Source organism: Pongo pygmaeus, chromosome 20 (assembly GCF_028885625.2).
Source record: "Pongo pygmaeus isolate AG05252 chromosome 20, NHGRI_mPonPyg2-v2.0_pri, whole genome shotgun sequence".
NCBI classification, from domain to species: domain Eukaryota; kingdom Metazoa; phylum Chordata; class Mammalia; order Primates; family Hominidae; genus Pongo; species Pongo pygmaeus.
The window spans coordinates 38,655,358-38,681,084 of record NC_072393.2 but is presented as its reverse complement, the minus strand read 5'-3'; the positions used below and the strand labels follow the sequence as shown (position 1 = coordinate 38,681,084).

At 49.8% G+C, this 25,727-nt stretch overlaps 1 protein-coding gene across 1 annotated transcript in view; it reads left to right on the top strand.

Moving 5' to 3' along the window:
• PEPD (peptidase D) overlaps positions 1–25,727 on the top strand; it is a 135,199-nt gene that overhangs the window by 21,036 nt on the left and 88,436 nt on the right. The window contains exons 5-7 of the mRNA XM_054464262.2: positions 7,177–7,224; positions 10,461–10,522; positions 22,446–22,490. Of these exons, the coding sequence (XP_054320237.1) occupies positions 7,177–7,224; positions 10,461–10,522; positions 22,446–22,490 (155 nt within the window). The remainder of the gene's footprint in view (positions 1–7,176; positions 7,225–10,460; positions 10,523–22,445; positions 22,491–25,727) is intronic.

Genomic DNA, 25,727 nt, shown 5'->3' with positions numbered 1-25,727 from the left:
ACCCCGCGCTGCGGGTGCTCCCATTTGGAAGGAGTAGGCAGCAACCCATGCGTCAGGCTTCTCTACGGAGCCATTGCCTTGCCTGGGAAGCCCCTGACTCTGTGGGTAGAAGTGTCTGGTGACCTGGGTTGTGGCCGCTGAGATACATGAGGTGTCTCTGAGAGGCGGGCCTGCCTGCAGCAGTGGCACATGGTCTAAGTCACCGCGAGGCTGTGCTGAGGTCTTCGTGTGTCTCGAGCCCTGGTTGACTGCAGATGCCACTGTCGGAAAAGCCCAAGGCTGTGAAAGGCTTATAGAGTGGCGTTGGAGGTCCCCTGACGTCAATCCACTTCTCAGTGGGGTTGTCCAGCAGGTGTCATGTGGCCTGGGTAGGCATGTGACTGTCCTCTTGGGGTTTTGAATCTGTGCCAACCAAGTCCAGGCAGGTGAAAGGGGCTGCCCCGACTCCTCGACTCCAGCTCTACTTTCTGCCAATGGGGCAGGGCTGGGACAGAGGCGAGAGCACAGCTGGGAGCCCCTGTGGTCTACGTGACCAAAGGCCCTGACCACTGCCTGGCACACAGGAGGCCTCTGTGCTCTGGCCCTGGGCGCTGTCACAACCCCACGTCCTGTGCAGGTCAGTGCCGTGTAGAATGTGAAGCACCCAGAAGTCAATGCCTGCCACTGGGAGTCCAACCTGGACCTGGCAGCATCAGCTTTGGACAGGGCGGTCCTGTAGCCACATTTCCACAGACAGAGATCGCGTGTGGGCCATGCTAAGAGCCGGGGCTGCAGTGTGGAAGTGGCCAGGGGAGCCAGCTCTGGCGGCCAAGCAGCTTCCCCCTTCCCCTGGGCAGGACACGGCCTGGTTGAAGATGACGGCACTGGGTGAGAGTCAGGTTCCCAGGGATCATAGCCAGACACAGTGCTGTGAGAGACCAGTTTGTCTCTGCCCAGCATGTGGGGGCCCAGCCCGGCCCATCCAGCTTGGGGATGGCCAGCTCTCTTTGACTCCAGGTGGGCCAGTACCATGTGCCCAGCCCTGCCCCCAGTACTGCTGTCCTGGAATATGTTTTCCATTTCTCTGTCTTTCTCCTATCCATCTTTTGAGGCCTTGCACCAGCTGCTGTATCTGCTGTAGACTCTGGCCCACACTGGTGCCTCTTCCCTGAACCCTCAGGACAAGTTGTGGACACCATGGACGCTGACTGTGTTCTGATGTGCACCCTGCCCTTGACTGTCTTGTATTTGTCTTGAACATCCAGTTCTTTTTCCCCAGACATTCCTCTTGCACTCTCTCCCTGCCCAGTCCCAGGGACATGTAGGGCATCAGAGGTGGCTGAGACCCAGGGCGGACCTCAACAGCCCAGGGCACAGTCCGGTGCAGGAGGTGACCACATGAGTGAATGGTCACCGCAGGGTGGTGGTGCCTGGGCAGAGGTCCCCGGAAGAGCCTCTGTGAAGGGCACTGCCCACCTCTACAGGGCCACGGGGGCCTGTCTCTACAGTATCTTCTGCCTGGTTGGACTGTGGAGAGAGGAGGCTTTTGATGGATCTTTATATTATGTTATTTCAATCCCAAGCTTTTGTGGGTGACTCTTAACATCTGAAGATTCTGTCAATACACATGTGACCTATCATATTGATCCTGTTGAGTACAGGATCTAAAATAGACGGAACGTTTATTTGCATGCCCCCAACGAGACCATCTGCCACTTGCCTTGTATGTCTTGGAAGTGGAGCGGGAGGCACCTACTCATTCATTCTCATTTTCCTTCCAACCCTCTCCTTGGCAGATATGTTCCCTGCCCCCGAAACTGCTTCTTAACACTGTTGTCCTTTGAAACCTTGACCCTTCAGGTCTCCTCGACGTGAAACCTGGAGGGGCAGCCTGGGGTGGGCCCTGTCTCAAGGACCCTGGTGGGATGGGCACCTGCCTCCAGTACCCTGTCTCAAGGACTCTGGCGGGACTGGCACCTGCCTCCGCCCTGGACTCAGCTGCTGAGTCCGAGCCACCTCTGGACCGCAGCCTCCGCAGCCACTGTCTGACATTTTTGTCTTTATAACTGGGGGAAAATTCAGCTCCGTGTCTACTGTGATTTCTGGGGGCGAGGAAGGAGAACTGGTCTCTAAGCAAAGTAAGAGACAGGCTGCCTTGAGTGTTAGGGCAGGGAAGTTGTCAATGATTGCGCAGAATGACAGCACGGAGACCGGCTCATTCTTCGTCTTTGTATACAAAGCAGAATGTTGAGGCTTCAGTAAGTTCAAAGGCTGGAATCTCTTTAGGGTTTGGGAGCACCCCACTGCACCCCATCACCGCCACTGCCATTGCAGATTGTTATTGATGTTACTGTTACTGCCGCTGTTTTTACTGGGAACAAGGCTCATGTTGACAGCAGAGCAAGTGCTTCATGCCGGGGCAGCCCACGTGGGCTCCAGTAACACTGGAGCTCTCTTGGAGCCCCTTGTCCCTCCCGCTGTGGGAGGGACCCAGCGGGGCGGGGACTGTGCTGGGCCATAGCCCCCACCCCGTTCATAGATATGAGGCTGAGGCTCAGAGAGAAAGGCCTCGTCCACAGTCCCACAGCTGGAGGGGAGTGGTACTGGGATGTGACCCCAGGGGCCTCCCCTCCAGGCCTCCATTTCCCCTCAGAAAGGAGGGCTGCTGTAGGACACTCCTGCAGAGGCGACATGGACTCCCTGTGCCTTTGATTTTCTGTGGCTCTGAAGGGAGCCTGCCAAAAAGTGTGACCTGCTGGACTGAGCCCCCTGAGCTGGGAGGTATCCCAGGTTGCTCGAGGTACCCGGGGCCTGTTGCATCATGGGAGGTGACAGGAAGCCCTTTATGCAGGGAAGGGGTCCCCAGGCTGGTTCTGCAGTGCTCAGCCCCATCTCACTTGGGGTGGCCTTAGCTGTCAGTGACAAATCACAGCCAACGCTTGTCTCCTCTGAAAAAAGGCAGGAAGGCCTCCAGTGCCATGGCCGGTCACGTGATTGCATGTATGCCATGCAGATGTCTGATGGGGCACAGCTGGCTCCGAGGTTCCCTCCTCCCCACAGAGGATCCTGAGTTTATTGAGAATATTGAGAAGGCAGTTCCCCTGGGAAGGAGGCATTCAACAGAACCTTGAGTGGGGCCCCGAGGCTCTGCCGCGAAGGCCCCATGCAAAGGCTGGCGGGATCACCGGCTGAGAGCTGGCAGGTGAAGCATGTGTTCCATGCGCTTGCTTCCCTTTATGGCGCCAGGCATATGTGAGAAGGTCCGAGGGTCACCAAGTCTGCTACAGGCAGGACAGATGTAAGAGGACAACCGCAGCAGCACAGGGATAGGCATCGGGAGCGATGGGGTCAGCAGGGGCCACCGCGCTGTGGAACCACCAGCCCATGGCTCTAGGAACCTGATTGTTCAGGAGTAGCCACACATCCAGACTGTTGGTGATGTTTCCTGATGTTTACATTTGAGAAACAAATTTGAAATTGTAAAAGCACTGCAGGCCACCAGCGTGCAGTACTGTTGGAGGAGAATGCCACGAAAGAAGGTTTATTTTCAAAAGCTTCGGTGCTTGCAGGGCAGAGCCAGCTGTCTGGAGCCTTGCAGGCTTTCCCAGCGCTGGCAAAGGCATATCCAGCTTTTTTTTATCACCCTGCGAAAAGCGGCCCTCGGGCCTGGTCTGGGCCCTGGTTAGGAAAGTGCAGGAGGTGTCCGTGGGAAGCCTCTGATTGTCCCCAGGGGAGGATGTACACCCACAGGGCTCCGATGAATTCTGCCCATGACCATCCAGCTCCATCTGCCAGAGAGGCCGGGGGCTGCCCGAGAAATCGATGCTGGCTCTGGCACGAAGCAAGGCAGGGCCATTTAACAGCGCAGGGTGTGAGAGGTCCCCAGTGTCCACCACTCCGTGGAAACGAGGCCCTGAGTTGTGCTGGGGATACATCGGCAGCCAGCAACACACAGCGCATCATGTTCCCTTAATATTTGAGGCACGGAGTCAGGGTGTGCTGATGAGAGCATAGCACTAATGAGTCTCCGTGGGGAAGGGCGGGTGGAGCTGCCAGGTTGGGAGAGGTTTTTGCAGCCGCAGAAGTAACCAGGGCCCACTCAAGCAGTTGTGATCAATAAAAGATGTTGCCCTGCCAGGACTAGGAGATGCACAGCCTGCTCTGAGTCGGGCCTGGATTGTCTGAGCGCTGGGCTGCAAGGAGACGGCTGCTCTCCCCTCCTCCATTATTCCTAACCAGCATGTCCTGAGAGTCGTCGCCCAGAGAAAAACCATCAGCCCACACATTTGTTATCCTGCTCCTCCCTCCCAAGACGATAGCAGATACAATCCCCAAGTGCCTCCTGGCTTTCTGATTCAGCTGCTGTAATTGACGGACTCCTTCTGTGCGGTTGAATGCAGAACCTTCACATCAACGTAACAACACACCCAGGGCCGGCACGTCTACCCCTGTTCCTTTTAATAAGCCTCCCCTTCCTTTGGGAGGGGGTGAGGGTGTGTAGGGACACAGCCGAGCCTTTTGGGTTTTTTTTTTTTTTTTGATACTGAGTTTTGTTCTTGCCCCCCCGGCTGGGGTGCAGTGGCGTGGTCATGACTCACTGAAACCTCTGCCTCCCAGGTTCAAGCGATTCTCCTGCCTCAGCCTCCCGAGTAGCTGGGATTACAGTCACCAAGCCCGGCTAATTTTTTTGTATTTTTAATAGAGACGGGGTTTCACCATGTTGGCCAGGATGGTCTTGAACTCCTGACCTCAAGTGATCCACCCGCCTCAGCCTTCCCAAAGTGCTGGGATTACAGGCATGAGCCACCACACCTGGCCAAGCCTTTTGTTTTTTTGCAACACTGAGGCCAAAGGACACAGCCATTCTCCAAGCAGTCACTCAGTAACATGAGGGAGGATCCCGGGAGATTGTTGATACATGTCTGGAGGATCATTGGGCCGGGAACATGGTAAACCTTGACAAAGTCTGTGGCTTTTGACCCAACAGTTTTAAAGGCATTTAATTTTTTTTTTTTTTTTTTTTGAGACAGAGTCTCGCTCTGTCGCCCAGCAGGCTGGAGTGCAATGGCATGATCTCAGCTCACTGCAACTGCCGCCTCCCGGGTTCAAGCGATTCTTCTGCCTCAGCCTCCCGAGTAGCTGGGACTACAGGCACGTGCCACCACACCTGGCTAATTTTTTAGTAGAGATGGGGTTTTCACCATTTGGCCAGGCTAGTCCCGAACTCCTGACCTCGTGATCCACCTGCCTCAGCTTCCAAAAGTGCTGCGATTACAAGCATGATCCACTGTGGCTGGCTGGCATTTAATTTTAAGGAAATACTTGTATGTGAGGATGTTCATCACAGCATTATTTATAATAGCTAATTATTAGATGTAATTTTTTTTTTTTTTTGAGACAGAGTCTTGCTCTGTTGCCCAGGCTGGAGTGCAGTGGTACGATCTTGGCTCACTGCAAGCTCCGCCTCCCGGGTTCACGCCATTCTCCTGCCCCAGCCTCCTGAGTAGCTGGGACTACAGGCACCCGCCACCACACCCGGCTAATTTTTTTTGTATTTTTAATAGAGACGGGGTTTCACCATGTTAGCCAGGATGGTCTCGATCTCCTGACCTCGTGATCTGCCTGCCCTGTCCTCCCAAAGTGTATTAGATGTAATTTAAGTGTCCCGTAGAGGAATGAGTAGCGTCCATTAAGAGAGTATTCATTCTACAGCCATAGGTTCAAATCTGGGCTGTGCTGTTATTTTTTAACCAGACTCAGGCAAGTTCTCTAACCTGTAAGCCATTCTCATTTGCGAAACCTGTATGTTTGCCGCACTGTCTCCCCGTGTGGTTAAATGAGATGCTGTGTGTAAGATGACTGGCACAGGCTGTCATCAGCGACTTACTGGACGTTTACTGTCCCCAGCGGTAGTGACTGCTAAAAATTGCATGTTTGAAGAATATATAATGACAGGAAATAAGTGAAGCATGTAATTTCATATGATCCAAATGTCATTACAGATCTCTGTTTTTATGTGCAAAGCTAAAACGTCTCTGGAGATAGGAGTGTACGTGCATTTTATCTTTTTATAGTTTTCAGTACGTTCCAGGTTTTCTTGGGAGGCGTCTCAGTATTAAAAAAGGTATATGTATACATATGTCAAAACTTATCAAAATGTCTATGTTAAATACAGGCAGCATAGAGTATGTCAGTGATCACTCAATCAAGCTGTTAAAACAACAACACGTTCTCCTTACTGTCCCCCTGCGTTTCGGGTGTAAAGAGTTAGGATAGGGGTGTGGGGAGAGGCGAGGGCTGTGGAGATGAGACTGTTCTCTGCCCAGGGGGTGCTCAGCAACAAGAGGGTCTGCAGTAGCCAAGATGCAGGGCAGACTGAGGAGGAGGGGCTGAGAGAGGAAGAAATTGCTCCCGGCAGGCTGGTTGGCACATGGCGCTTTGCTGGGGGAGTGGTGACTGTCAGTGGGGCAGTAGAGGAGGGAGTGAACGAACCTGCCCAGGGGGCTGGGGCTTCCATCCTGAGTGCAAATTGATGAGGCACTAAGATGGGAAGAAGGCACTCAGGGAGAGGTAAGAGCTAGAGCAGAGGCGTGGAGAGATGAGCTGGCCCGGCATGCAGATGCAAGGGCTTGGGCTGGGAAGTAACTGGCCTGCAGTGGCAGGAGGTCCAAGTGGGTCATGGTAGAGGGACAGAGAGTGGGCTGTGGGGTGGGGGCCAGAGTGTGGGACTGGGGAAGGCCAACTCCCCTGGGTCTAGGGGTTGAATGGGGAGCAGGGAGGGAGTCTTCTGCCCTAGGAACCAGAGGCTGGTAGGCCTGGAGCCTAAAGGGTTCCTGGGGGACAGGTCTTTAAGCAGGGACTTTGCAGATGGGCAGAGGGGCTGGCCTTGGAGGATGGGTAGGGCTGGCTGCTTGGAGCCAGGAATCGGTGTGGTGCCTGGAAGCAGCGCGGTGCGGTGGGAAGCGAGCCAGGTGTAGGTTTATCCTCTCTGCCCCTCGATGGCTGTGTGGCTTTCAGAAGTCCTTCAACTGGGGGAAGCTGGGTTTCTTCACCTGCAGGGTGAGGGCAGCACCCGCGTCGCCTGTTCTAAGGATCTGCTTGATAAATGTGCACTGTCATTATGAAGGAATGGTGGCATGTCATCTTCATTAGGCTTAGTGGTGCCTCTAAAGTGGGTTTTTCTTTCCAACCTTCTAGATTGACAGTGTCCTGACGTCACAGAAGCCCTCTGTCCTCCTCACTTTGGTAAGTGTCTGGTGTCCAGGGGTGGGGCAGTGCTTGGCTCTGGGGAGGGTTTTTAGGGGGCCACCTCTCCTGCAGAGGTCGGGACCATAGGGGAGGATTAAAAAACTGAGAGGGGTTGGGTCCAGGGGCTCACACCTGTTATCCAAGTGCCTTGGGAGGCCAAAGTGGGAGGATCGCTTGGAGCCAGGAGTTCCAGGCCAGCCTGGGCAACATGGGCAAGACCCTGTCTTTACAACAAATTAAAAAGTTAGCCAGGCCTGGTGGCATGTGCTTGTGGTCCCAGCTGCTTGGGAGGCTGAGGTAGGAGGCGTGCTTGAGCCCAGGAGTTTGAGGCCGCAGTGAGGTATGATCGTGCCACTGTGCTCCAGTCTGGGCCGCAGATAGGACCCTGTCTCAAAAAAGAAAAAAATAAACCAAGAGGAATGGTCGTCGGTGATAAGTAGCGACACCTGCTCAGTCTGAATAGCTGTTTATGGGACCCCATCTTTGAGTCTCCCTGGGACCTGCTGTGTCCTGTCATGAGGATGTGGACCTGGCACTACACCCACTCCTAAGGTTAAACCTGGCTAGAAGATGTATTTGTGTCAGGCTGAGCTCATGGAATTTGTGGATGTAGAAAGTCAGTTTAATGGGTACCAAAATATAGCTAGGTAGAACGAATCAGATCTAGTATTTGATAGCACAACAGGGTGACTACAGTCAACAATAATTTATTGTACATTTAAAAATAACCAGAAGAGTGCAATTGGATTGTAACAGAAAGGATAAATGCTTGAGGTGATGGATAGCTCATGTATCCTGATGTGATTATTCCACATTGCATACCTGTATCAGAATATCTCATGTACCCCATAAATGTATACAGCTAATATCTACCCATGAAAACTAAAAATAAAAAATATAAAAAGGAGAAAAGAAAGTTTATTCCCACCCTCTGTCTCCCCTGTTAATGGGATCTGAAAACCACACCCCCGGGCATCTGCCCTCAAGGTAGCAGGGGTGTGGGGCGCAGTGACTGACCGAAGGCCTGGGCTAGGGTGGGGGGTGCGAGGTGGGCTCTGGGTACGCCGGCAGGGTTTTGGGGGCACTTGAGCTGTGGCGGCCCCCAAAGAATTCTCTGGAATTTCTCAGAGAAGTGTGCTTACACTTCTTTGAGCTTGGGAGTTTCATATAAGAGGCATGTCCACAAGCCTTCTTCCCCCCAAAGTGACCCTTCCGTCTTGTCTTTTTTTTTTGAGATGGAATATAAAAAGTAAAGTAGAGGTTTCTCTTCAAAGACTTTCCTCCACGTCTAATTAGAAATAAACAGTAACTTCTCTTAGAAGCAAAATTTATTCAAAGACCTGTGCTAACATTCTTAAATATCTGCTAGCTGTAACAAAGAAATCAATATACTTTATGTTTTTAGCTCCCACAATTTAACCTAAATATTTGCCCTGACGTGCTTATACTGGTCCAAGCAAGCATTAGGTCATAGCCTGTTCCTCTTCCTAATTTAAAAGTGTTTTTACCTTTCTCAGCATTCCACAAATTACTTCCTCCTTCCTTTCTCCCCCTCTACCTTTGCCTCTTTTAAAAAGTTCTAAGTTGCTAGCCAATCGGGACAAATACGGAATGTGAGGTCCCATTCCAGCCAGTGGAAACTGGACACAGCAGTAGGGTGGACACGCCAGGTTATAAATGACCCTGTCTCCTTTGTTCGGTGAACTCTCGTGGCAAAACTGCTGGAGAGTGTACCCTTTCTGCAGGAAGTGAAAATGGCCTTACTAAATAAATTAAAGTTATGTTCAAGTGCTATTTCTTTATGGCCCTGAAGAACAAGCATTTCAAACATGGAGTTTTGCTCTTATTGCCCAGGCTAGAGTGCAGTGGAGCGATCTCAGCTCACCGCAACCTCCACCTCCCAGGTTCAAGCAATTCTCCTGCCTCAGCCTCCCGAGTAGCTGGGATTACAGGCATGCACCACCACACCCGGCTAATATTGTGTTTTTGGTTAGAGACGGGGTTTCGCCATTTTGGTCAGTCTCAAACTCCCAACCTCAGGTGATCTGCCCGCCTCGGCCTCCCAAAGTGCTGGGATTACAGGCGTGAGCCACCGTGCCCAGCCTTTCTCTTTTCTTAATTGATTTTTACCGAAATAGTTTTTTTTTTTTTGTTATTTCCTTTAGCACTTGGCCCCTTTTTTTTGCTTTACTGTCTTGGTGGCTACAAGGGAAGCTTATGTGAGATGATTATGGTTATAGATGATCCAGTGTGTTTAATTTAGATATACGATTAGACATCAAGCTGAAGTTCTGGGTAAAGAAGTGGTGATTTAAAGTGCCTTGTCCAGGCTGGGCATAGTGGCTCATGCCTGTAATCCCAGCACTTGGAAGGCCGAGGTGGGCGGATCACGTGAGGTCAAGAGTTCGAGACAAGCCTGGCCAACATGGCGAAACCGTGTCTCTACCAAAAATATAAAATTAGCTGGGCATGGTGGTGCGCACCTGTAATCCCAGCTGCTCGAGAGGCTGAAGCAGGAGAATCACTTGAACTTGGGAGGTGGAGGCTGAGGTGAGCCAAGATGGTGCCACCACACTCCAGCCTGGGCAACAGAGCAAGACACTGTCTCAAAAAAAATAAGTAAAATAAATAAAATAAAATGCCTTGCCTCTCTGGAGAGGGCCCATTTTTCTCCAAGTCCCTTGTTTTATCTCCACTCCTGTCCAAGCCCCATTTGGAATCTCCTTGGAGTTAAGAGAGGGCTATCACCCTGCTTCACAGCAGTCCTGCCAGAGTCAGGTCCTGCACACCTCCCCAGAAGGGCTGGGTTCAACAGGACTCTTTCGGATGTTACACAGTTAGTGGGGAGTGTGTGCAGGAGAAGGAAGATGGACCAGGCTGGGGAGAGGAGATTTGTAGTGGGAGTGGTCCCGGGTCCTTGCCTGTGCCTGGGCAGCCTGGCTGGTTTCAGCAGGGTGCTCTGACCTCCATGGAGAAGGCCTTGCTGTGCAGCTGGGATGCTGCAGAGTTTGGGGGGCCCCCACTTCCTCCACTTGGCAAGTGGTAGCAAACAGGGCTGTCCTTGTGTTGGGGCCGGGCCGGGAGCCACCGACAGATGGGTGGCTCATCTGTCAGGGGAAGGCAGGAGGAGATCCTGTTCTTACCTGTCCTGAGCCTGGCTGGAGGCCTCAGGGGTGCAGGCTGTTGGGGCGCCGTGCGGCCCCATGTGGCACATCTGTGTTCTCTCTCCCCAGCGTGGCGTCAACACGGACAGCGGCAGCGTCTGCAGGGAGGCCTCCTTTGACGGCATCAGCAAGTGAGTCCTGGGCCCCCAGGGACTCTTTCCCTACCCTCCCCCACTCCCACCTTCACTAGCAGGTCTTTCCCGGTCTACAAATAAGACATGAACTATGCAAACTTCTTTTTAAGGAGTTTGGGCATTTTGAGGAAATGTGTAGAAGCATAATTTGCCAAAAATCACCTTGATTTTTCTTGAAGGAAAGGTGCCCCGTATCTGTTTGCTCCATAAGGAAAGTGCTCAGGCAGCCCTGGCCACTGGGCAGGGGCAGGGGCAGGGGCAAGGGCAGGGGCAGGCACAGGCGGGGCTGTTTTCCCTCTAAACATCTGCTGTGAGCCCCTGTGGTCTGTGCATCAAGCCACCACCTCCTTTTTTTAAATTTTTTTATTTTTTTTGAGATGGAGTCTTGCTCCGTCACCCAGGCTGGAGTGCAATCGCCCGATCTTGGCTCACTGCAACCTCCATCTCCCGGATTCAAGTGATTCTCCTGCCTCAGCCTCCTGAGTAGCTGGGATTACAGGCACCCGCCACTATACCCAGCTAATTTTTGTATTTTCAGTAGAGATGGGATTTTGCCATGTTGGCCAGGCTTGTCTCGAACTCGTGACCTCAGGTCATCCACCCACCTCGGCTTCCCAGACTGCTGGGATTACAGATGTGAGACATCGCGCCTGTCCCAAGCCCCCTCTCTTAGTCCCAGCCATTAACCCCTTCTAACCCAGCTCTCAGCAGCTCCCCTGTATCCCCTGCTGTCCTAATCCCAGGCAGGATCCCCTTAACCTCTTCTCACTCTTAACAAAGCGCCAGGCTGAGCCTCCAAACCCTGCTTGGGAAGCGGTTCCCCTTTTCTCTCCAGGCAGGAGGACAGACCTTGGGCACAGAGAAAGAAGCCCCTCCCCTGCTTGTCACCCCCCACCCACGGCCCCCAGGAGAGCCTGGAGAGGGCAGGAGAGCCCTGCCCGCTGGATATGCTTGGGTCCCTGGACTGGCTGGTGACTGGCCCTGGGGGTCTGTGGCCTGCATTGCTGGCTGATACTATAGCAGACAAGGCCCCTGTGCTTGAGGCTGCTGCGCATGGACAGTGGGCAGCTCCCAGCCCCAACTTCGGGACCTGAATCCCCAGCCCCTCCCCTATCATGCATCCTCTGCAGCCCCCATGTCTTCTGTTGTCTTCTGGTGGACCAAGGCAATGATGGAGGAACCGCCTTATAATTATGTATGAGCCCAAGCTGCTGGAATCTCTGTGTGTGATGTAGGGGTGATAAGGAGGGATTATAAGCTCATGAATATGTATCACCTCCCACCTCCCCGTGTGCTAAGAGCAGTGGGGCAGGCGGAGGGGCGGGTAGTAGGTTTGCTTTTTCACTGCACAGATCTCCATGTCCTCCTGGGAGTTTCCCCAAAGTGGCCCCGCCTCCCACGCCTGGCAGCAATTAGCCCAGCTTGTTGAAATGCTGGCCATGGAGCTGCTCTCTCTCCCCAGGCCCCCCAGGCCCTCGGAGGGGCTATGGGCACAGCCAGCTGCTGCCTGTCCCAGGCCCGGGGCTCCCTGAATCCCCCCAGCACTACCTGGTGCCGGGTCTCCAGTGTCCTGCACACCTTTCCTCGACCATGCCATGGAACCTCTCTATGGCGTCTGTTTGGGTCTCTGCAGCAGGGGGACCCTCAGCTCCTCCACGTGTAACCTGGTGCTGCCTGGGCTTGTGGTGGGCACTGGAGGAGATCATGCTCACCTGGAGCCTGGCACAGAGCTGGTGCTCAGTGACAGTTGCCCCCATGCAAACCCCAGCAAATCCCATTGCTCCTCTGTGCCTCAGTCTCCCCATCTGTGTGGTGGGCCAGGTGGGCTCCAGGATCACCAATTCCCAGTTTCCCAGATGTCAGTGAGTCGAGGGCCTTCTCAGCGGTGAGAGCTTTGCTTGCTCCTCCTCTAGAGAGAATGCTGAGCCCCCCTGGACCACGTCTGGCAGCTGTGTGGTGGGTGTGGTTCCCATCCAGGAGCTCAAGATGTGGCCCCTGAAGCAGAGCTCTGCCAGCTGCTCCTTGAGGTTCCCCGAGGGAGGCAGGTGGGGTCCCGGGCTTCCCCAGGGCCGTCATCACTGTCAGTGAGTGTCAGGAAGCAAAGGCCTCGTTCTACCCCCCAGGAGGATTCCTAGGTGTGACCTCTCATCCCAGTCTCTGTCCCCTGTTGCCCCCCAGTCCCTGTGGCCCCTGCCAAGAGCCCAGAGGAGCCTGTGCTCTGCAAACTCCCCACCCCACGCTGTCACCACTGGGACACTTTTTGGAGAGCCAGGGACTGCGTTACTTTTGCACCATCTCCCCAGGCACCGGGCTGGTACCTCTCCAATCTCTGATCCAGGCCAGGCTGGGGTTGACTGGGGGGTGCTCACCCGGCCCCTCAGCTGGGGGCTGTGCTGAGACACTGCCCCCCGCCCTGGGTGCTGGTGCGTCAGTTTCTGCACCCACGCATCGGGCTGCTGGCCACGTCTCTGACTTGGCTGATGCAATGCGCAGCGGGTGAGAACCCTCGTGGCCATCTCTGGCCTGCTTGTTCTACTCTCTCCCTTCCTTGTCCCGTGCCGGGGGCCATCCACCCATGTCTCTCCCCTCGGGGCCTTCCACCTCACTGCCACCAGGGCTGCTTCACTGAGGCAGGAGCTCTGGCTGGTGCCCCCTACCCTGCATGCCGTGGGCCTTGACATGGGGCCCCAGCCTCTGCTTCCAGCTGCTCCCAGCCGCTTCCCTGCGGACAGTCTTGTCTGCATTCCTGGGGTCCAGGTGCAGCTCATCCCCCTGCATTCCACTCACCCAGGCTGCCGGCACTTTTGTGCCGGGCGGGGCAGAGACCATGTCCCCAAGAGCTGCAGCCGCTCAGCAACCGCGTTCCCCTGCCTGCCGGGTGCACCTCCAGCTGCTAGCTGGGATATTAATAGACTGTTTCCCAAGCAAGATGAATCTTGCTGTCGTCCTCCTCTCCAATACGCAGCTGCTTCCGCCCCAGTTGCCTCTCACTGCTCTAATGAAGCTCCTTCTTCCTGGAATTGTCCTTTTTGACCCTTTTAAATGTCTCTGCAGCACCTTGCACCTTGGGCTTCGATTGACCTCCTCCTCTAACAGAAGTTCAGGTTTGGCCTCTTGGTTTTACCTGATGGGCCCCCCCAGCTCCCCTTATCCCCTGGCCTGCAGGGAAGAGGAGCTTGTGGTAGACAGTGGTCCCCACCTGTCTACCCAGCCTATACCCTTGGGGCCCTGGTCCAGCTGGATGATTGGGCCAAGACCCCTCCAGGTGTGGCTACTCGGGGTGCCTGGCCTGGGGTCTGTCCCATTTGGGCTCAGCCTTGGTCTCAGACCTCCCTCTACCTCCCCAGATCAGGGCCAGGCCGCCTGCTGCCTGCAGTAGGAGTGTGTGGGGTCTCGAGGTATGGGGACAGCAGAGGACAAGGAGCAGAGGGGACAGGGCAGAGGTGGGTTGAGGGTGGTGGGCATGCACACGGCCAGAGAGACCAGAGGGAGCCCTCTGTGGACTGAGGCCCCTGGGCTCACCTAGTGGTGTGGCTCGGCGTGATGACAGTAGCGTGAAGGGCGTAGGCCGGGATGGTCTGTAGGGCCTTGTGAGTTTGGGGTCTGGCCTAGGCGGCATTTCCATGTGTGGCTTGATTGGAGCAGTCCCGAGGAAGATTTGGGAAGAGCAGGCCTTGCTGTGGGCTCTGGCAGGAGGGGTGAGTGTGGGCATGGGGTCGGGTGCTCATTGCCAAGTCCTGGGGGGGGCATGATGGGGGGTTGGTTTGGGGGCTAGTGGGGGCTGAGGTGGGGAGGGGAACCCTGCAGCAAGAGACTTGAGACTTCTTCCTGTGGATGGCAAGATAGGCTCCCTGGAACACTTGGCTCCTGAAGGCTGGGAGCAAAGACAGACATGGTAGATCTCTGAAAACATCTAAGGAGGTAGACATTAGGGCAGGTTTTCCTGAGAGGGGGAGACTGACCATGAAGGAGAGCTGGTCTGTTGGGGGATTGTTGGCAGGGGCCAGGTGGCCTGAGCTGAGGGCTGCCTGTCCATCAAGTTTCCATGCCTTAACGGGGGTGTCTTCTTGGCACAAGGCAGTCGCCTCCCAGACAGACAGAAGCTGTACCCAGGAGCCCTGGGCCAGGGCAGCGAGTGACAGGGGCTCCGTTTCCTGCCATTGTCTGAGAAAGAAATATGGTCGGTATTTTACATTTCTTACATCAGTGTAAGAAATACACTTATTCAGGCTAAGTGTGTTTCTTATCAGCATTTACTTAGATCACCTTGCATATTTGAAAACAATGGTAACGAATTGATTCTGTTTAAGCAAGCAGTTAAAGATGAAATTCTGAATTTGGGGGTTGTTAATGCAGAAATATTAATATCCGAAGATGTGAATTTTAAAACCCAGGAAGTAGAGGGACATTATTAAAACTTGACGATTACAGCAAAATACCAATCTGTGGTTTGAGGACCATGGTTTTCTGGTTACTGTTAACTTGGATATCAAGTTAATATTTAGGATTGGCTTCTTTTTTTTTTTTTAAACAGAGTCTTGCTCTGTGACCCAGGCTGGAGTGCAGTGGCAGGATCTCGGCTCTTTGCAACCTCCACCTCCCAGGTTCCAATGATTCTCCTGCCTCAGCCTCCCAAGTAGCTGGGATTACAGGCACGCACCACCACACGTGGCTAATTTTTTTATTTTTAGTAGAGACAGCGTTCACCATGTTGGCCAGGCTGGTCTCGAGCTCCTGACCTCAGGTGATTCACCTGCCTCGGCCTCCCAAAGTGCTGGGATTACAGGTGCGAGCCACCACGCCCGGCCAGGATTGGCTTTCTAATTGTGACCCATGGAGTTCTCGGTGAGGGGAGGGACCCTCAAGAGGTGAGAACCTGACCCAACCCTTTGGCAGGGAGCAGAGTGGAGGGGCTGCCTCATCTTTGGGTGAGATATGCCAGGGAAGAAGCCAGTGGCCTGGGACAGGGGCTTTGGCCCTCTCATCTCCCAGCCCACATTTAGAGCTCATCAGGAAATTACACTCTGCTTCCAGGGCACGCCTACCCTCACAGGCCCAGTGGGATTTCATTGATACTTTTACACGATTAATACATGCTCATTGTAGAAAATGCTAACCAGCATGGAGGCAAAAACGAGAACTATATGAATTTTGTTATCCAGGGTTCAACCTGTTAACCTTGTCTTTTGGATTCTTCCGTGTGTGTGTCTGATTGTGTTTCTCTGAGTATATTTTTGTGTCTGAGTGTGTGTGTCTGTGTGTGTCTGTGTATATACATTGATCTGTGTCTGTGTGTACCTGTATGTGTGTATATCAGGGTGTGGATCTTTTTGTGTGTCTTAAGTATTTGCCTGTCTGAGTATGTGTATGTCTGTGTGTCTGCATTCCCCTAAGCTTGTGCCTTAGTGTGTGTTTGTGTGTATGTGTTCCTGTTCATGCCTGCCTACATCTGTGTGTGTGCATATACAGTGGGGTCTATCTATGTGTGTCTGAGCATGCCCCTGTTGTGCACATGGCTGTGTGGGTCCGTGTGTGCCTCTTTTCCAAGCATATGCCTGTCTGTGTGTGTCTGCGTGTGTGCATCTGTGTCTGTGTGCTGAGTCACTCTGTGCTGGGTCACTTTGCTGCTTGTGTGCATGTGCAGGTGTGTCTGCGTATGTACGTTGAGTAAAATGAAATGGTGGTGGTGTGTTTGGCTGCTGAGTAGATTGGCCACTGCTTTTCCTAGGGTCAAAGTGGCATTTGGTGCAGTGGGAGCCAGAGTCTACTTTGTAGTTTTGATTTATGTCACCTGCTGCCCTGTTCTTCACTCTGAACCACACTGGCTGCCCGTAGTCTCTTTGATATTTCATAAGTAAGCCTTTGATTCCACAACATTTAGGTTGACTTTGAATCATATAGTTCTGTTTGTATAGTTAAGGATCCTGAAAGCTTCAGAGATCTGGAATCCTCTCAGTCTGCTGTTACCCACTTCTCTCTTCTATCCCCTGTCCCTGCCCCTCTTCAGTTGGTTCAGCTAGAAGGGCTGCTGGCCTCACAACCATGGCATTACATAGGTGTTTTCAACACCATTAACGAAGCCATGGAGGGTCCCTGGCTTTCAGGAGGACAGGAGGTCGCGACCCTGCATGTGCTTGTGTGTGCTATCCTTCCCTAAGATGGGGCAGGTCTTTTTTCTTTTTTAAAGAGACAGGGTGTCACTCTTGCCCAGGCTGCTGGAGTACAGTGGCGCAATCATGAATCACTATAGCCTCAACCTCCTGGGCTCAAGCGATCTTCCCACCTCAGCCTTCTGAACAGCTGGGACTATAGGTGTGCGCCAACACACCCAGATAATTTTTAAATTTTTTGTAGAGACAAAGTCTCGCCGCATTGCCCAGGCTGGTCTTGAACACCTCGGCTCAAGTGATCTTTCTGCCTTGGCCTCCCAAACTGTTGGGATTACAGGTGTGAGCCACCACACCTGGCTGAGGAGCAGGTCTCGGAATCCAGAGAGTTGAAGTCTTGCCGAGGCTTCTCTGCTGAGGCCTATAGCTTGTGCTAGGCTACCTTGTTCTCCAGCTTGAGCTCTGGGTCACACATAGTTCTCTTGTGTCAGAAATGTGCTCTGACCTGATCCTTTTGTCTCCTGGGGTCACCTTTTCAATGATGTTCATCTTATCGAAGAGCAGCTTTTGGCTTTGTAGATTTTTCTTATATGTTTCCTTTTTATTTCATTGCTTTCTTCAAGGGGCATTCTTAGGATGGAAGTTTAGATCACTGATTTTCAGTGTTCTTTTCTGCTGTGTATGTTTAGAGCTGTGAGTTTTCCTGTAAGCACTGCTTTAGCTGCATTTCTCACAGGTTATGATATTTCATATTGTTATTTTCTAATTTCATTGTATTTTTATCTTTGAACCATGGATACTTTTTGATTTCTCATTTAATTCTACTGTGATTAATGAATGTTCTCTGCATCTCAGCCCTTTAAAATATGTTGAAACTTCCAGCACGTGACCATTATGATAAATGTTTTCGCATACACTTAAAGAAAGCATGTATTCTGCAGTTATGGGCCATAGTGTTCTATATATGTCAATTACGTCAAGTTGGTTAATTTATTGTTTATATCTTCTATATCTTTCCTGATTTCCCTGCTTGCTTATTCTGTCACTACTACTTTATTTTATGGCTGAAAAATATTTTTTTCTATGGATACATACCACATTTCGTTTGTCCATTCATCAGTTGGTGGACACCTGGGTTGCTTCCAACTTTTGGCTGTTCTGAGTAATGCTGCTATGAGCATAGATGTCACACTTCTTGGTGAACATATGCTTTCAGTTCCCTTGGGTATATACCTAGAAGTGGAATTGCAGGGTCATCTGGATGTCTTTCATGTCTTTTCTTGCCTGTTTGCCTTGGCTAGAACCTCCAGTACAGGGTTGAATAGAGTTGGAGACAGCAGACATGCTTGCATTGTTCCTCATCTTAGGGGAAAGCTTTTAGTCTTTTACCATTCAGTATGCTATGATGTTAGTTGAGGGGGTTTTTTGTAGATACTCTTTATCAAGTTGAAGAAGTTCCCTTCCCTCCCTAGTTCATTGAGTGTTTATTATGAAAAGGTGTTTGATTTTATCAGTTTATTTTTCTCCATCTATTTATATAAGCATATGGTTTTGTTATGTGTTCTATGAATATGATTGATGTGTTACATTGATTTATTTTTGTATGTTGAAGGAATCTCATATTCCTGGGAAAAAATCCCACTTGGTCATGATGTATACATATCCTTTTTATATGTTGCTGGATTCTGTTTGCTAGTGTTTTGTTGAAAAATTTTTGTGTCTCTATTCGCAAGGAATTTGGGTGTGTAGTTTTTTTTTCTTAAGGTGTCTTTGTCTAACTTAGCATCAAGGTAATACTGACCTTGTAGAATGGTTGAAAAGTATTGCCTCCTTTTCTGTTTTTGTTTGTTGTTGTTGTTTATTTGTTTGTTTGTTTTGAGATGGGGTCTCTCTCTGTCTCCCAGGCTGGAGTGCAGTGGTGTGATCTCAGCTCACTGCACCTCCGCCTCCTGGGTCCATGTGATTCTCATGCCTCAGCCTCCCAAGTAGCTGGGATTACAGGTGCGCACCATCATGCTGGGCTAATTTTTTTTGTTTTTAGTAGAGATGGGGTTTTGCCGTGTTGGCCAGGCTGGTCTTGAACTCCTGACCTCAAGCCATCCTCCCACCTGTGCCTCCCAGAATGCTGGGATTACAGGCGTGAGCCACTGCACCTGGCCCTTTTCTGGTAAGAGTTTATGAAGATTAGTGTTAATTGTTTAAACATTTGATAGAATTTCTATTCATTTCATAGAAGACATTTGGTCCTGGGCTTTTCTTTATGAGAAGTTTTTTATTACAAATTTGATCTCTTGTTAAGGTCTGTTTAGATTTTCTATTTCTTTTTTTTTTTTTTTTTTTTTTTGAGATGGAGTTTCACTCTTGTCACCCAGGCTGGAGTGCAATGGCACGATCTCGGCTCACTGCATGCTCAGCCTCCTGGGTTCAAGCAATTCTCCTGCCTCAGCCTCCCGAGTAGCTGGGACTACAGGCACAAGCCACCACGCCCAGCTAATTTTTGTATTTTCAGTAGAGATGGGGTTTTGCCATGTTGGCCAGGCTGGTCTTGAACTCATGACCTCAGGTGATCTGCCTGCCTTAGCCTCCCAAAGTGCTGGGATTACAGGCATGAGCCACTGCGCCCAGCCTAGATTTTCTATTTCTTATATCAATGTAATAGTTTGTGTCTTTACGGATTTGTTTCAAATCAGTTATCCAATTTGTTACTATATGTTATTTATAATATTCCCTTATAAACTTTTCTATTTCTGTAAAGTCAGTAGTAATTTCCCCCTTTTTCATTCCTTTGTAAGGTTTGATATGTGATCCATTGGTTACTTAGGAGTCTACTGTTTAATTTCTACATATTTGTCAATTTTCTATTTTCCTTATGTTACTGATTTCTTATTTCATTCCATTGTGGTCAGAGGGCATGCTTAGTGTGATTTCGGTCTTTTGAAATGTATTGGAACTTGTTTTGTGACCTAACATAAAGTGTATCCTGGAGAATGATCCATGTGCACTTGAGAAAATGTCTATTCTACTGCTATTGGCTGAGTATGTTAGAGGTACCTGTTAGGTCTATTTGATATATATACACACACACACACGCTATATGTATATATATATATATTTTTTTGAAACGGAGTTTTGCTCTGTCATCAGGCTGGAGTGCAGTGGCGCGATCTTGGCTCACTGCAATCTCCACCTCCTCGGTTCAAGCAATTCTCTTGCCTCAGCCTACTGAGTAGCTGGGATTACAGGCGCCCACCACCATACTCCACTAATTTTTGTGTTTTTAGTAGAGACGGGTTTTCACCATATTGGCCAGGATGGTCTCGATCTCCTGACCTTGTGATCCACCCACCTCGGCCTCCCAAAGTGCTGCAATTACAGGCGTGAGCCACCGTGTTTTTGTTCAGGTCTTCTGTTTCCTTTTTAATCTTCTAATTGTTTTATTCATTACCGAAAGTAGATTATTGACGTCTCCAACTATTGTCAGTTTCTCTCTCCAATTTTGTTAGTTTTTGATACATATATCTTAGGGCTCTATTATGTGCATATATTTGTAATTGTTTTATCTTCTTTGTGGATTGACCTAATTATCATAAAATGTCCTTTTTTGTCTTTAGTAAAACTTTGTATCTTAGGGCTTATTTTGTCTGATGTTAGTATAGCCATTCTAGTTCCATTTTCGTTTCTGTTTGTGTAGCATATTGTTTCTCATCCTTTTACTTTCAACCTATTTGTGTCTTTGAATCTAAAGTGTGTCTCTTTAGAGCATATAGTTGGATCATATTTTAAAAAATCATTCTGTCTGGCTTTTATTAAAAAGTCAAAAAATAACAGATGCTGGCAAGGTTGCAGAGAAAAAGGAACACTTACACACTGGTGGTGGGAGTGTAAATTAGTTAAACCATTGTGGAAGACAGCGTGGCAATTCCGCAAAGACCTAAAAACAGAAATATCATTCGACCCAGCAATCCCATAACTGAGTATACACCCAAAGGAATATAAATTGTTCTGTTATAACAACACATGCATGTGTATGTTCGCTGCAGCACTATTCACAATAGCAAGCACATGGAATCAACCTAAATGTCCATCAATGGTAGACTGGATAAAGAAAATGTGGTATGGTATACACCATGGAATACTATGCAACCATAAAAATGAATGAGATCATGTCCTTTGCAAGAACATGGATGGAGCTGGAGGCTGTTGTCCTCAGCAAACTAATGCAGGAACAGAAAACCAAATGTCACATGTTCTCACAAGTGGGAGCTAAAATGATGAGAACACATGGACACAAAGAGGGGAACAACGTACACTGTGGCCTATTGGAAAGTGGAGGGTAGGAGGACGAAGAGGATCAGGAAAAAAAACAAAATAACTAATGGGCACTAGACGTAATACCTAGGTGGCAGAATAATCTGTACAGCAAAGCCCCATGACACAAGTTTACCTGTATGAGAAACCTGCACCTGTACCCCTGAACTTAAAATTAAAAAAAAAAAATTCATTCTGCCAATCCTTGCCTTGTAATCGGAGAATTTAATCCATTTACATCTAAAGTGATTATGATAAGGAAAAACTCTACCATTTTAAAATTAGTTTTCTATATGTCTTATAACATTTTTGTTCCTCACTTTCTCCATTACATTTTTTTTGTGTTTGATTTTTTTTTATTGTAACATTTTGGTTTTTTTCTTATTTCCTTTTCTGTGTGTTTTAGCTATTTTCTTAATGATTGTGGGGATTACAATTGACTACTTAAACTTGAAAATCTAGTTTGCATTAATGTCAACTTAATTTAAATAGCATGCAAAAGCTTGCCCCCATATGTCTCCTTTTCCTCTTTCTCTTTTGTGCTGTTATTGCATGTGGATTGCGTCTTTATTCATTTTGTACTTATCAGTACAGATTTACAATTATTGCTTTATTCAGTTGTCTTTTAAGTCAGGAGAGAAAAGGAGTTACAAACAAAAAATACATTTATACTGTCTTTATATTTATCTATATGGTTACCATTGCCAGTGCTCTCTTTCTCTTCATGTGGATTCAAGTTACTCTGCAGTACCTTTTCAATTTAGTTGAAACAATTCCCTTTGGTTTTTCTTTCAGGGTAGGTCTGCTAGTGATAAATTCTCTTGGGTTTTGCTTATCCAGGATGTTTTAGTTCTCCCTCATTTTTTAATAATGGCTTTGCTGGATATAGAATTCTTGGTGGACTTTTTTTTTAATCTTTCAGCGCTTTAAATGTCATCCCACTGCCTTCTGTTCACCATAGGTTTTGATGAGAAATCAGCTATTAATCTAATTGAGGATCCCTTGTAAGTGATGAATTGTTAATACTTTTCTCTTGCTGCTTTCAAGATACTTTTTTTGACAGTTTGATTATGGTGTGTCTAGGTGTGGATATCTTTGAATTTATCCTGCTTGGAGTTCATGGAGCTTTATGGATATGTAGATTAATGTTTTTCATCAAATTGGTGAGGGTTTTGCTTTCTCTGCATTCTTTCCTTCTGGTACTCCTATTGTGTGTATTTTGATATACTTGACACAAGAGACTATGCTGTCTGCCTAGTGGGGATCGGGGCTGGTGTTTTGTAGTCGTAAAGCTTGCTCTCCAACTGACTGCATTTGAAGGACATGGCCCAGGCTGCCAGGTCTGCTGCAGGAAGGGATCAACAGGCCTTTTGTAGGTCAGGAAGTCATGAAATTAAAGTGTGGGACCCTCTCTTCATCATGTGTGCATGTCTTGAATAAGGTAGTTCTTGCTGGGACATGATAGACCATTGGATTAATGGGCTTGATTTCTTTTTGCCCTACAGGTTCGAAGTCAACAACACCATTCTTCACCCAGAGATCGTTGAGTGGTGAGTACGGCCTGTGGTCACCTTGCCTGTTTGTTGGGCTCGTCTCATGGGAATGGAATGCCCTGTTGTTCCTGCCCACACCATCTCAGAGAGCCCCTCAGAAAGCAGATTCCCAGAACCTTCTCTCATAGCCTTTTCTGTTTTGCTTGTTCTTTGTTGTTGGTTGACTGGCTGTACTTTTTTTGAAAGGGCATGAGTCACTTAAACATCAATTAAACTTATTTCGCTTATTTGCAATCTTACAAAAACTCCTACTATAAGTAAACCAAACTTAGATAGCTCCAGCACGAGGTAGATAGTGAAAAGGGCAGAAATAAACATAACACATAATCCCATTGCCAGAAAGGTAAACATGTCACGCATATGTCTCGACAAAGGTGGCATTCTGTTCTACACATTCTTCTGTTACCTTCTTCCTTCCCATGGTGATACTGTTAGCCCTTACCTGCTGCACAACTGGCTTCTACTAGCTGCCTACAAAGTGAGCTGTCTTATGCTGGGCGCCACCTCTGTGGGCCCTGGAGGTGGCCCTCCCATCCCAATGTGCCACCAGTTTTCTTCCTAAGCCATCGCATTGCTCTTTGACAGCAGCAAGGCATTTTTTCGTTGATGGATGGCTGCACTTACTGAGAATGTAGAAGAGAGGCAAGGCCAGGCCTTTGCCACGTCATCACTTGCCTAGGAGATGTGTAGCCTTCTCACATATGACCCTAAGTCTGTATGATCACATTTTCTTTCCCATCTAGCTGGGAGCTCTGACTTGCCTCATCTTAGAGCTTGGGACCAAGGAGGTGTCCTGAAAGATGAATGGGCATCGGCTGTGGAAAAAGGAGTAGGAGAGAGTGACCTAGGCGAAGGGACCACTCATTCACAGAAACAAGAGAAAGGGTGGTGGTTTTGTGTGGCCAGTGCGGAGCCAGGGAGCAGAGCCCGAGAACAGTTGGAGAGACAGGCAGTGGCTGGGTGGGCCTTGGTGTCTGTTTTGACTTTTTCTTGGGAGGAATGGGAAACACAGGAAACCCCTGAAGGGTTTAAGCGGGAGAATGGTAGAATTGGGTTTGCATTTAAAAAATCATTTTGGGCCGGGCGCGGTGGCTCACGCCTATAATCCCAACACTTTGGGAGGCCAAGGTGGGTGGTCACGAGGTCAGGAGATCGAGACCATCCTGGCTAACACAGTGAAACCCCATCTCTACTAAAAATACCAAAAATTAGCAGGGCATGGTGGCAGGCGCCTGTAGTCCCAGCTCTTAGGGAGACCGAGGCAGGAGAATGACGTGAACCCGGGAGGCGGAGGTTGCAGTGAGCCAAGATCGCGCCACTGCACTCCAGCCTGGGCGACAGAGCAAGACTCCGTCTCAAAAAAAATAAAGAATAAGAAATCATTTTGGCCTCAGACTAGAGACCCAGCTGTAGGGCAAGTGTGGGAACAGGTGGCAAGTTAGGAGGCCGTTGCAGGGGTCCAGCTGGCAGTGGAGGGCCGTGGCAGGACAGATCTGAGTGGTGAAGCCGCAGTCAAGAGGGAAAGCTCCTGGGAGGGACTGGTTATGATGCGTGAGTGAAGGGCAGAGTTGAAGGTGACTCCAGGTTTTTGTCCCACAGCTAGGTGGTGTGTCACTGAGATGGGGACAACTGGGAGGGCCAGATACCGGGGCAGACCTGGGACTTGGGGTGTGTTGAGTCTGAGGTAGGTGCCAGTGGGAGAGAGGGCTGAGCTGGGGGTGGAGAACTGAGGGCTGATGACAGGCGCTAATACTGACCCTCAGGGTTAGAGGCCAGTGGGTCCGACGCCCCTCACAGCCACACTCTGTGAAGACAGGGCTGGTGTTCTTCAAGTTCACAGCCACCTCTTGTTTTTATAAAGTAACAAAGCCAAGCTGGTGGCTCACGCCTGTAATCCCAGCACTTTGGGAGACCAACACAAGAGAATCACTTGAGGCCAGGAGTTTGAGACCAGCCTGAGCAACGTAGAGAGATCCCGTCTCTACAAAAACAAAATTTTAAAAAATTAGCCAAACACGGCATTGGACTCCTATAGTCCTAGCTTCTTGGGAGGCTGAGGCAGGAGGATCGCTTGAGCCCAGGAGGTTGAGGCTGCAGTGAGCCATGATTATGCTACCATACTCCAGCCTGAGTGACAGAGTGAGACCTTGTCTCAGAAAAATAAAGTAACAAATGCCTGACTTGTCTGTAAAAGGCAAAAGATTCATAGGATCTGAAGAGAAACCAGAGAGCCTGTCCTATCTGTAGCCCCCATTTGGCAGAAGAATAAATCCTGGGTACTTAGAATGGGCCATGTCCACTTACACTGCCTCACATGGGACATTCCCTTGTGGTCACTTACAGCTTGGGTGCCTTGGAGACCACGGCTGGGTCCTGTACTCCTGCCATCTCCTAAGGGATAAGTCATTAATTCATCACTTTCAAAGAAGCATGCTTTAATTCAAGTGACATTTTCGAGGCTTTGAGGTCGAGCCCGCGTTCGTAAGCATACCTCCCAACTTTATTAAAGCAAGCAGCAGAAAGTTGATGGCAGTAGAACCATTTTAGAAATGTCACATCGTCCCTGCTGCTCAGGGGTATGTTTTAATAGCCCGGGTCCCAGTCGCTCTCGGTGGGTCCACTGTAGTCATGATCATCACACTCCCTGGGTCACTGAAGAAAGGATGCTGTGTGGGGCAGCGGGCAGTCCTTTATTAACAGGAATGGGTGGGCTTTCCATGATGTTAGATTACAACTCAGGGACGCATCTTTTGCCCTTAGGTCTTGAATGCCTTCACCGCCCTCTCTCTGTGGGAGGGTCATGGGGACAACAGGAAACCATCAGCTCGGGCACATGTGAATTCTAGCCCCATCTCCTCCCCGCTCAGGAAATCACTTGACTTTTCTGAGCCTCAGCTTCTTGATCTGTAAAACGGAGATGTGGTGAAACCTAACTCATGGTACGAATGTGAAGATTCACCCAGCCTCAGTTTCCTCACCTGCAAAGTAGGCTCAAAGATTGAATGAGAGTATAAGTCAAGGGCTGGCATGTCTTTTTTTTTTTTTTTTTAAGAGACAGGATCTCACTTTGTCTCTCAGGCTGGAGTACAGTGGCATGATTGTAGCTTGCTGCAGCCTTGACCTCCTGGGCTCAGGCGATCCTCCCACCTCAGCATTCCAAGTAGCTGTGACTCCAGGTACACGCCACCACACCCAGCTAATTTTTCTGTTTTTTGTAGAGATGGGGTATCCTGT